This window comes from Heloderma suspectum, chromosome 5 (genome assembly GCF_057233095.1).
Source record: "Heloderma suspectum isolate Gila_16-S chromosome 5, 16-S_ref, whole genome shotgun sequence".
Classification (NCBI taxonomy): domain Eukaryota; kingdom Metazoa; phylum Chordata; class Lepidosauria; order Squamata; family Helodermatidae; genus Heloderma; species Heloderma suspectum.
In genome coordinates, this window is record NC_139462.1 from 98,312,224 (window position 1) to 98,325,027 (window position 12,804).

General features: G+C 46.5%; 1 protein-coding gene across 1 annotated transcript in view; it reads right to left on the reverse strand.

Annotated features, from left to right (window-relative positions):
- Positions 1–1,168: 1,168 nt before the first annotated feature.
- Positions 1,169–12,804, reverse strand: part of LOC146344178 (phospholipid-transporting ATPase VD-like) — a 122,537-nt gene continuing 110,901 nt past the window's right edge. The window contains exons 26-30 of the mRNA XM_084859776.1: positions 12,539–12,619; positions 12,177–12,281; positions 8,699–8,886; positions 5,031–5,159; positions 1,169–1,639 (exon numbers count right to left, since the gene is read on the reverse strand). Of these exons, the coding sequence (XP_084715902.1) occupies positions 1,612–1,639; positions 5,031–5,159; positions 8,699–8,886; positions 12,177–12,281; positions 12,539–12,619 (531 nt within the window). The 3' untranslated portion in view covers positions 1,169–1,611. The remainder of the gene's footprint in view (positions 1,640–5,030; positions 5,160–8,698; positions 8,887–12,176; positions 12,282–12,538; positions 12,620–12,804) is intronic.

A 12,804-nucleotide genomic window follows, 5' to 3' on the forward strand; every position in this document is an offset into this window, starting at 1 on the left:
GGTCCGCAGCCTGGGGGTCATTTTGGACTCCCAGCTGTCCATGGAGGCTCAGGTGTCAGCTGTGAGCTGGACAGCGCTGCATCAACTCCATCTGATGCGGCTGCGCCCCTTCCTTCCTGACCATCTGCTCCCATCGGTAGTACATGCCCTGGTCTCCTCTCGTTTAGACTACTGTAATGCGCTCTGTGTGGGGTTACCCTTGAAGACGGTTCGGAAACTGCAGCTGGTAAAGAACGCGGTGGCTCACCTGATTAAAGGCAGCCGCCGGTGAGATCACATCACTCCAGTGCTGAAGGAGTTGCACTGGTTACCAGTTGTTTTCCAGGCCAAATTCAAGGTGTTGGTTTTGACCTTTAAAACCCTATATGGTTCCGGCCCAGCCTATCTTAAGGAGCGCCTCCAGCAGCACCAGACAGGCCGCTCAACAAGATCAGCCTCGGATGGCCTTCTCTCTGTCCCATCAGCCAGGACAGCTAGACTGGTGGGGACGAGGGAGAGGGCCTTTTCTGTGGTGGCCCCCACTCTGTGGAACTTCCTCCCTAGGGAACTCTGTCATGCCCCCTCTTTAATGAGCTTCCGTCGTGCATTAAAAATGTTGTTGTTCAGGCAGGCATTTGGGGTGGGTTAGGGTATTTTAGAAAATGTTTTTATTGTAGAATTTTATTGTTTTAAACTGTTTTTATTGTATGTTGTACATCGCCCAGAGTGGCTGGGTGACCAGCCAGATGGGCGATTAATAAATTTAATAATAAATAAATTTAATAATAATAAATAATATAAAATTCACTGAAGCACTCCAATTAATTATTTCTTCAAAAATCCCTCAGGTAACGATTTCAGACAGCGGCAAATTAATTATCTCAGGCTCCCATGAGATTTATTCATGCTCCCCTCTTTTATCTTTTATTTCTTAGCCTCAGCATTGAGGCGTAAGAGCAGAGAACACAGTCTGGCTGTATATTAAACATTTGGTTATATAAACAATTGTTTCTTTTGAGGAAGTGCAGAAACAATATTCCAGTCCGGCGTTGTCATCAACGCATTCACCAAAGATGTTCTGGGTTGGTGCATCAGTATCATGATTTGTATAAAAGGGATATATATCTACTGCATTCATTAATGTATGAGTGTTTTTCTATTGTTAAACATTATCATTCAGAGACCGACTGATGTACATATACACCTGTTGATTTATTAACTCATTCAACTATCCCTTCACTGTCCCCGTTATGATTTGGAGTAGATGGACCCTATGACTGATCCAGAGTGGCTTATGTGCTTAAGCAATTTGTGTAAGAAACATACTGGCTGACAATTACGGGGATATTTCAGCGTTCTCTTTCAGAGGCCTGTTAGGAATAGGATTGTGAACAGCAGGCAGCAGCACAAAAAAGAGGAAACAATTATCTGTATGCCTCCAGTTGCAGCAGCACATGGTGCCCTTCTATAGCCGGTGCAGGACGAGAGAGACACTGTTGTTGTTGGGCCTAAGGAGAACCAAGAAGGAGCAGCTGCAGGGAGTCCAAGGTCAATCTCAGAATCAGATGCAGAAATGCAATATGGTGCCAGGACAGTTCAGCAGCATTTGAGTGGATCAGCAGAAGAGACCATTCAAACTTTGCGCGAAGAAGTCAGTGCCCTGCAGAAAGAACCTAAGTTAGTTACTAGGTCGAAAATGCCCTCTTCTGAGCCAGTGCGCCTGAACTAGAAGTAGCCAGCCAGTTCCCCCCCTAACCAAGAGGCTTTTTTCAGTGGTTCGTCTCCTATAGGTTATGTAATAGGCCATAGGAGAAAAAACTAGAATTAATTGGCTGTGGCACTTCAACTCCCAGCTTTCCTGATAATTGGCCATAGTGACTGGGGCTGATGAGAGTTGAAATCAGTAATAAAAGGGTGGTCATTCCAGCAACCTGCAAGAAGCAGTTGTGGTTTTGTTTTACTGATTGTTTCTTTTCCAAATAGGGATGTCAGAGAATTTCGCCACAAATCTCGGGGAGGCTGAAGGCCAGGGCATTCGGCCCCCCGAAATCGGTGGCGGAACGGTCTGCCCCCCTGCCCCCCCCCGGACGGGACTTACCTTGGGCGGATCTTCCTGGCGGCGGCTGCGGTGGCCAATCTTCCGACCGGCTGCCGCCGCCACCATTTCCAGTTAAAAAACAAAAAAACGTGATAGGCTACGTAAAGATTTACGTAGCCTATCACGGCTAGATTTTTAAAAAACACCGTGATAGGCTACGTAAATGTTTACGTAGCCTATCACGGCTGATTTAAAAGGAAAAAAAAATGCGTGTACGCAAATGGCGGCTCCCATGGGCGCTGCCATTTGCATTCCTTATTTTGGCACATCTTAGTCTACGTCAAGATTTACGTAGACTAAGACGGCGAAAATAGGGGGAACGCAAATAGTGTAGCGTCTACGCTATTTGCGTTTCCCTTATTTTTGCCGTCTTAGTCTACGTAAATCTTGACGTAGACTAAGACGTACCAAAATAAGGAACACAAATGGCGGCGCCCATGGGCGCCGCCATTTGCGTACGCATGTTTTTTTTCCTTTTAAATCGGCCGTGATAGGCTACGTAAACATTTACGTAGCCTATCACGGCTGACTGCAGGGACACAAACGGCGGCGGCTATGGCCGCCATCATTTGCGTCCCTGCTAGCCAGTGGCCGGATGTCCGGTCGCTGGCAGAGCTGGCCGGCGGCTCCGCAGAATCCCTGCGGAGCGGAGCCAGACGGCCAGAATTTTTTTGGGGGGGAGGGACGGAGCGCCTCCCCCCCAGCCAGAATTTCCAGGGGAAGGGACGGAGCGCCTCCCCCCCAGCCAGAATTTCCAGGGGAAGGGACGGAGCGCCTCCCCCCCAGCCAGAATTTCCAGGGGAAGGGACGGAGCGCCTCCCCCCCCCATGAATGTCACCCTTTGAAAAGGTAAGTGACTTTCGTACATCCCTATTTCCAAATGCAGATGCTGACCTGAAACTAGGGATGTGAGAAAGTCACTTACCTTTTTGACGGGGTGATTCGCAGTGGGGGGGAGGCGCTCTGCACCTCCCCCAAAATCCTGATCCAGCCGGCTCTGCTCCATGGAGATTCCGCAGGGCCGCCGGCCAGGGCTGCCCACAGCCGGACATCTGGCCGCTGGGCAGCCTTCTGGGAAAAAAAACACCTGTGTACGCAAATGGTGGCAGCTACGGCGGCCGCCATTTGCGTTCCCTTTTTTTCGCTGTTTAGCCTACGTAAATATTTATGTAAGCTATTACGACGAGAGAGAGAAAAGGAACGCAAATAGCGCCCACTACACTATTTGTGTTCCCCTTTTTTCGCTGTAATAGCTTACGTAAATTTTTACGTAGGCTAAAACAGCAAAAAAAAGGGAACGCAAATGGCGGCCACCATTTGCGTACGTGGTTTTTTGTTTGTTTGTCTATTTTACTTGATAGGCTACGTAAATAAGTATTTACATAGCCTATCACGGCAAAGGCAGCTATGCAAATGGTGTGGTGGCCGCCATTTGAGTTCGTAGCAGCCGGCCGAGAGACCAGCTGCCGCTGCCAAAATATCTGCCCCAGGTAAGCTTTCATCCGGGGGGGGATTCTGTGGGGTGGGGGTGGGGGCTGGGAGGCCATTCCACCACAGGTTTCGGGGGCCAAATGCCAGTGCATTCGTCCTCACTGAAATCCGTGGTGGAATTCTCTGCCATCCCTACCTGAAACAGCGCTTGAAGCAGTATCACTGCAGCTGCTGCAAAAGACAGTCCCCTCCTACCAGCAGCTAGTGATTGGTTCTCTCCCTAACATAATAATAGTCTGTTTTTCAATACTGTTGTGTGCACAGTTCATTGGATGAACAGATGGGGATGCTCACTGGAACAGAGCGAAGCTTATTTATGAGTGTGTGTTCTTTTCCTTTTGTTAAGAATTAAAACAAATATAAATGTTTTAATATATATATATATATATATATATATTATATATATATTTGGTTTTGAAATGAGAATGACTGTACAGGTCAGCACCAGGGGTGATGGAAGCATTTATTTATTTATTTATTTATTTATTTCTAATGGAGCCCAATAGCCGAAGCATGGCTTAGTCACTTAGTGTGGGGGATCTCCTCTCACCATGCAGAGCCCACTTTGGGGGAATCTGCACAATTTTGCCAAATACCCATAGTTACTCTACTGCCGAGCTGCGCTGTCCCAAAACAATGTCAGAAGACTCAGTCTGAAAACATACAGAAATCTGCCACACCCCACCCCAAATGAGGGCATATAGTTTCTGGGGAATAGAAATCATCCCTATTATAAAATGATATAATCAAGGTGTTCCATAAATACAAAGGAATAAATACATTGCAAATTGTTGGGAACAGCTTCAGGAAAGTTTAGCTCTGGGCTGGGGTAAACAAAGTAATTAGATGATCGAACTCAGAAAGATACTGAGAAGGGGGGGCATGCCTGCTGGAGGGAGGGCAGGCTAGGTAGAGGCCAGAGCATCTGCCACTGGACCCAGGTTTGCGAGGGATTAAGTAATACAGAACTTGCGAAAGATTGGGAGCCCTGTAAAAAACCCTGTGCACTTCCTCCCCTGCCTAAAATCACAAAAATATGCATTTGAGTAAAAAGCGGAGCAACAAAAAATGCACAGGATTGCACTGCAAAACAAAAAAGCATGGTCCACAGCCTGACTCGGCACACGCTGAGTCAGGCTCTGCGGCAGAAGAAACTGCGCAGAACGGCACCATTCAAAACCCTTTGAGAGTCTGCCAGGCAGCCCGAATTGGGGGATGATGATTCGAGCTGTGCGGTGGGGCAGCAGGAGGATATCCAACAGACACCACTCCCTTACCAGACTCCTTCGACATCCCTTGTCCTGGATGAGGGATTTGAATAGGCAGCCCTTGACTCCAAAACTATTATGGAATTGGGTCGTGTATATTGGCCACAGCAATGAACCACAAGCATCGGTCCTGTTTTCTTCTGCTGCATCAGCAGATGCAGAATTCCCATTTGTCTGCTGGTGAGCTACTCTACCTCTCACGCTGGGCTATTCTTGAATTACGCAGCAGACGCTTCCTTCCTTTCAGGGCCGCTCTTTCAAGTTGCTTGGCTTGCATCAGGGGACTTGGAAATATAGCAGATTGGATCACCCTGAACATATACCTACAATGTAAGGCCAAAGGCAAATAAGCTGTGTCAACACAGATTAATATGTGTTGGGCAAGTGGCCTTTTGTGAAATAGTACTACAGTGAATGAGGAAAGAATAGGCTCTCACTACGCAGGCGGCCATAAAGCTCTTTCTCTCCCTCCCCCTTACCTCCACCACCGAGAAACAGGATTTAGGTCACAACCCAAAACTACTTAGTCCTGATGATGATGGCACGGTATCAATGAAGAACTTATTGTCAGATAATGGTTTGGGGATTATGGACGTAGGCAAGGGTTTATTTATATTCTTATCAAACTCTGGCTGTGTTTGGATGATCACGGGGGGAGGGGGAAGAAGCCACCGTGGTGTGACTGCCATTTGCATAATTAACCGCAATGCCACATGGGTTTGCTGCGTTGTCTGAACCCAGTGTGGTCTGCAGAGAGGGTGGCTTCTTACCTACCCCACAATCCCTACTACAAGCCATGGGTTGTGGGTTGAGTAAAAAGCCATCCTTGCCATGCACTGTGCCAATTTTGGACAACGTGAGAACCCACATGGCGTTGCGGTTAACTATGCAAAGACATGCATAGCCATGGTACTTCTTCCCCCCTCCATGATCATCACTGCCTGAAAAAGTTCAGGATGATATAACAACATACTGAGATCTTTATTAGGGTGTGTTGGCCTTAAACAGAAGAAATCCCAGCAAACTATAAAGTTCTTTGCCTGGCCTTTAAGGCACTCTCTGTATTTACTCTATGTTTCCAGGCTTGTTATGAGGATAAAACACTGTTGTAAGTTCCTTGGAGGGAGATGGGATATAAACAATGGTGTAGTGGAGCCAGGGCTTGTGGAGACGCAGCCCTTCCCCAGTACTTTTTGCTTAGCAGAAACACTGGCATCATCCATCACACACACTCACACCTCAGAATTCCCTGTTCCCTCTGAGCTTAGCTGCAATTCTCACAGTAGCTAGGGGAAAACTAATCTCCCCAACAACAATATATTATTCCCTGTTGTAACACAATGTATTTTGGGGTGTCTTGGTCTTGAATAGGCAATTAAGACCCATTAGCTTTACAAAAGACCTGCTCCTGGTGGAGATGAAAACTGCTACAATTGCTTTGTTGATATGGAGCAAGGGATTGCCTGCATCTTAGGACTCTCCTTGGGGACTTGGCTATGGGGACTGTAACTGTCATGCTGAAAGCCTGCACTTCAAAATTTACCACTGCACCCCTGGATATAAATATAATGCAACATAAAACCAGCAGGATAAAATCCCAACTATGCCAGTAACTCCTACCACCCTAACTCTGGCATAGAAACCTTGGATTTTGAAGTCTTAAGCAAGGGGGTCAAATCCTCTCCTGAAACATCTGTCGCAAGCTCAATCGCCGGCTTTAAAAGAGATGCCTGAACGGATGTTAAACCCCAATCAATTATTTGGATAGGAAACTTGGAAAGGGTGGTCTTACAATCCAAACTAGGGAGCTACTAACAATTCTTTTCAATTTTGGTAGAGAGTTGATGGAATACATTACTGTGCAGCAAAAGACTATGAAGAGAATTATGGGAAACTGGAGTACTTTAATATACTGGATGTTTTAGTTAATAATTCAGAGAGTCCTGAATAGAGATGTGATGGCAGCTCTAAGGTTCGTATTTAAGACACTGCAATGGTAAACCTGTCTCAGCTGTACCATTTTATCCTGCAAGTGAGGGTCACATCATAGAATGCTTCCACCATGTGGGTGGAGGAAACGTTTCTGCACACAGATACAAGCATGTCAGAGAGAAGAACGCAAGTGAAACTATGCGAAATCAGACCAAAGGCCTGTCTAATCCACCATTCTGATCATACTGTGATCAGCTGCCTGTGGGAAGCCCACAAGTAGGACATGAAGGCAATAGCACCCTCCAGCCTGTGTTCCCCACTAACTGATATTCAGTGCCATGCTGCCTCTGATACTGGAATATATAGCCACCATGACTAGTAGCCACTGATGATTTTATTTATTTATTTATTTATTTATTTCATTTCTATACCACCCAATAGCCGAAGCTCTCTGGGCGGTTCACAAAAATTACAACCACAACGTGCAGCATCACACATCATAAAATATGAAAGCTTAAAACCACAATATAACAGTACAACCAGAATAAAACCTAGCAGCAATGTAGAGATTTAAAACACAGTTTTAAAACACCAGAGCTAAAAGATTAGGAAGCTAAAATGCTAAAATACTGGGAGAATAAAAAGGTCTTCACCTGGTGCCAGCAGGAGGACAACATAGGCGCCAGGCAAACCACTCTAGGGAGCTCATTCCACAGCTGAAGGGCCACAGCAGAAAAGGCCCTCCTCCTGGTAGCCACCCGCCTCACTTCCTTTGGCGGGGGCTCCCAGAGAAGGACTCCAGAGGATGATCTTAAGATCTGGGCAGGCACCTTCTTGCCCCAGTTCCACCAGTGGGAGCCAAAGCTGGTGCAATAGGAAGAGCAAGGCATGGGGTGGGTAGGTGACCCCTCCGGAGAGCTGATGCCTCATGGTTTCTCAGAGTGAATCGTTGGCCTTCATAGTGCAGTCATGCTGCCTACTCTCCTGCTGTGGCTGGAGAGCACCCAGCATAGCTCTCTTGACCGCCTGTCTGGTGAACATGACTTGCTCAGAGGGGTCCTTCCAAAAAGCAAGGCATTTTGGGAAAGATGGCTTTGGAGATGCCCAGTGCTCTGCAGCACAGACAGTCTCCAAGGCCACCTCCCTGCCAATGCCTCGCTCTGAGGAAGGACCCCTCAGAGCAAGGCACTGAGGGAGAAGCATGCAGCGGCTGCCCAGGCATGGGGGAAGAGAGGAGGATGATAGTGGCAATGGGAGGTCTTGCTCCAGTGATGGTTTCCACTAGCGGGTCGTCATTAGCGTTAGCGTAATCCAAGTGTGGGATTCTACCCTATCACTCTTGATCCTTCCACCATTCATCTTCATAGGATGGCCCCAATTCTAGTATCATGAGAGTGGGAGAAAAACATTTCCCTGTCCACTTTCTACAAAGGCTAGGCTAGGCCTCTTCTTCCTGGCACGCAGCTTTCTGTATGGAGGATTTTTCTTGGTGCATAAGAGCCTTCAGTCGCGCGAGTCCCCACCTGCAGCCTGAAGTGATATAGGCCAAAGATTAAGCACCTCAGTCAGAGCTGGACCTAACATGAAGAATGAAGTCTCCTTGTTTGACTTTGACTGGGATACCTCTTTCTTACAGTGTTTCTGAGTCAAAAGATCTTGAATACTGCTGAAGTCTTTTTTTAGGTGAACATCCAAGAATGCAAAATGTGGATGTAACAAGCAGGCCTTTGAAAAGACATTGTATAGGCACATTGAGCAGAGGGCCAGAATTACCTGTGGCTGCAGTTCCCTGTTGAGTTTACATGCAGTGAGAAACCCAGGTTTGTGGTTTCGTCTTGTGTGCAATGGCGCTTGGGCCATAGCACTGTGGGTCACACAAAAATGAATTTCTATCTACCCTGATATGCTTGGTTCTAAAGCAGTAAAATACCTCGGAAGGAGAGCCACGACGGTTGTGATGATGCAAACCAGATAAAACATTGGATTGGACAGCTGTCTCTGCATGATCCAGTATGGATTGGCTGGTGGATTGCAGAGGACACAGATAGCTCCAAAAGTCCCATTAATGCTGAAGAACAGTACAACGCTAGCAGCTATAACAGACGTGTGTATCCAGTTCTGAAATAAAGTAAAACAACAACAGAAGAACAAACCAATGAGACTGAATCTGCTCTCATTTCTGAAGAACTGTAAGACTGAGTTATGGGCTCAGACATGCAGGCAGGCAGGCGCCCCCCCCCCCACCATTCCCAACGAGTACTGCCTCCATCGTCTCAACCCTCTTAAGGGATAAGTGCTGCCTGGCAGTTGCTTAAAATCTCATGTGCACTGGAAGCTGGGGAATCATTGTCTCTGACCTCCTCCCATACTGAAGCTGAGTGTTACTCCCCCTTTGCTTCTGCAAGTAGCTTCGGGCGTCTTGGCTAAATCATGTGAACAAAGGCTGGAAGGGAAAATCCCTCCTGATGCAGTAAAGGTGCAATACATGGAGCTATCTTGTGTCGCCCAGTCATCTAAATCCTTCCTCAAGTGAGGGACAACTGAGAATAACACGAGAAACACAACGAGGGATGCTGCACTTGGACACTAATCCAAGTGACGTTTGATGGGGCTTAAGAGTTGACTTTAAGAGGAGACTTTAGACCCTTGGCTGCTCACTTGCGGGGTGCCACAGGGTTCTATTCTCTCCCTGATGTTATTTAACATCTATGTGAAGCCGCTGGGGCTATCGTCAGGAGGTTTGGGGTGCAGTGTCACCAATATGCAGATGACATGCAACTCTATCTCTCATTTAAATCCTCACCAAGGTTGGCTGTAGAAACTCTATCCAAGTGTCTAGAGTCAGTGAGTGGCTGGATGGAAAGGACTAAGCTGAAACTCAACCCCGACAAAACTGAAGTACTTCTTGTGGGAGACAAGGGGAGGTTGACCTGGTGTTCAGTGGGGTGCGGCTGCCCCTGAAGGACCAGGTCCGCAGTCTGGGAGTCATTTTAGATTCCCAGCTGTCCCTGGAGGCTCAGGCGTCAGCTGTGAGCTGGGTGGCGCTGTACCAACTCCATCTGATATGGTGGCTGCACCCCTTCCTCCCTAACCATTTGCTCCCATCAGTAGTTCATGCCCTGGTCTCCTCTCGCCTAGACTACTGTAATGCACTCTATGTGGGGTTACCCCTGAAGACGGTTTGGAAGTTGCAGCTGATGCAGAATGTGGTGACTCGCCTGATTAAAGGCAGCCGTTGGCGAGACCACATCACTCCAGTGCTGAAGGAGTTGCACTTGGTTACCAGTTGTTTTCCAGGCCCAATTCAAGGAGTTGGCATTGACCTTTAAAACCCTATATGGTTCTGGCCCAGTCTATCTTAAGGAGCGCCTCCAACAACACCAGGGATGCCGCTCAATGAGATGGGCCTTGGAAGGCCTTCTGTCTGTACCATCAGCCAGGACAGCTAGGCTGGTGAGGACGAGGGAGAGGACCTTTTCCATGGTGGCCCACACTCTGTGGAATTCCCTCTGTAGTGACTTCTGCCATGCCTCCTCTTTGATGAGCTTCCGCTGGGCTTTGCAAATCTGGCTGTTCAGGCGGGCATTTGGGGTGGGTTAGGGTTTTTTAGAGCAATGTTGTTTTGCTCAGTTGATGATGTAAATTTGTTGTATTTCATGTTGTTATTGTATTGTACGTTGCCTAGAGGGGCCGGATAGCTGGCCAGATGGGCGGCTAATAAATCTAATAGACAGACAGACAGACAGACAGACAGACAGATAAGGGCAGAAGTAGGACTGACTTCTGTTATAGCATGTATCCATGTTGCACTTGCTTTATATTGGTTCAAGTTGGCTTATATGAGTGACTCCCGTCTTAAAAATATGCTTTCAAGAGCAACTTCAGACCTTATTCCAAAAGTCTGGGGTAAATGTGACAAGACCTATACTGCATGCTTATAGAATGATACTGAGTCTTTTCCTTCCTTTGCTTCTGATAGAGTCAAGCAGATGCTTAAAGGAAAACAGTATCTCTATTCTAAGCAGTTGCATCTGGTTACAATCTCATAGACGTCTTATTCCTATTGGTACCCATTATATAAGATGTCATGTGGACTGGAGAGCTACTTTATAACTCTGACAGTGGCCCCCCCTAACAAAATCATTCACAGCACTGCGTCTACAATGTGTGCCTTCTACATTCCTGGAGGGAAGATTTGATAATACTCCAGTCCGCCGAAGATTTTGTATTTGTGGATCTAGAGGTTGAGGATGTTTCCCACTACTTACTAAGATGTCCCCTCTATGACAACCCTAAGCATACATTTCTCGCTATCATTCTCCGATGCCTGTCAAACAGACCCCTCTTAGTTCAGATATGTGCGCTTCTTCCTGGCACTGACATTTTCACCCCTGCCTAGGCAGCAAAATTTGCCCTGGAAGCAAAGAATATATGTGCCAAATTCAAACGGCTTAGGGGGATGACTCTGTTAGATATGTGTATGTATATACAACTATGTGACTGTATTGTACTGGTTTTTAAAATATGTATCTTGTAGTGGCCTATGCTCCAAGCAATAAAGTTACTTTACAATATATCCATTTCACATGGGAAATGCAGTGCTCTCATGTACATAGAACTGGTATTGACTGTATCAACTACTGAAGACTTTTTACTCTGGTGCTATAAATACCATACAGTTCAAATCTACCATGGGACTATGGCCCCATTCAAATGGAATCCAGGCTTAAGCTCCTGTTTGGATTGTCCTGCTAATGCAAGTCATCCGAAGCAGGGATCTAAGATTGTTGATCTCAAACAAGCCAGGATTTGAAAACCAGGAATAAACTGGCTTTTAACAGAACAGCATCCTCAATTCAGCAAGTCAGGAATATTTTCTGGTTTGTTTAGCCCAGGAGTGCAGAACCTCTTTTAGCCTAAGGGCCAAATTTCATTTTGGAGACACTCTCCTGGCCCACATACCAGTTGTGGGAGGGACAAACTGGGAAGGGACAAAATGCCAGCATATTTTAGGTTTAAAATCTTCCTGCCAGCAACTAAGGCTTTGGAGAGGCATTTCAGATTGGGGCATTTTTACAATGAGGAAAATATGGCACAAAAGCTGGGAAACTTCCAAACGATGGGTGGTTGTGCAGAAGGGACGTGGCCATCTGGGGAACCACGGAGGGCTGGATTGAGACCCTGGGCAAGCCAGACTAGGAACTCAGGTCTGAGGTTCTGCACCTCTGGTTCAGCTGCTTGTGCTTGTGGGAGGAGCCAAGCAGGAGGGAACAGGCACACAGCTTGTTCACGGTATGCCAGGATGCCGGGGAATCCTGGCTTACTATTCTGTGTGAACATGGCCCGTGAGGTCATAAATGCTGACTCAGCCCTGTTTAAGAGCTTAGAAGAATAAATGATTTACTCACCAAAGATTTACTTTCAATCATGAGATGTAATATAATTATAAAGAACATGGCAGTGTTCATTGCACTCCCAAAGGAGTAGATGTCAATGTCAGAGTTACGGAAGGTCTGCAAAGGAACAATTATTTAAAGAATTATTTATGTTTTCTGTGCCTAAATTCCCAATAAAGTCCATAAAGCAGGCTGCAGTAATAACGCATAGCACCATAAGACTACTAGTTGGTTCACATACAAAAATTTTAATGATTATTCTTGTGAATATGGAGGGAGTTTAAACCTTATACAAATAAACAGAGAAAACTGACTTCACCTTGTTTTTAAAACAAAGGTGAAGAACAGAGACAGCAGCAAATCCTAATACTTACAAAGTAAGGGATAAAAAAGCACACCAAGCTTTGATAAACAGCATCTGCTAAGTTCCCTGCAAAGGCTGATCTCACATACGGCTGAAAAGGAAACACAGGAGAAATACAGCTTAGCTTTGGGCATTACAGATTCTAGTAATTTTCGATTATCTGCATGGGTCACACAGTGCTTGAAAGGAACATAGTTGGGTGGGGGGGAGTAGAACTGAACATCATTAACTGGGCAGGGGCTGCTCAACCAATGAGAGAGGCTTGTTTCCTGGCCC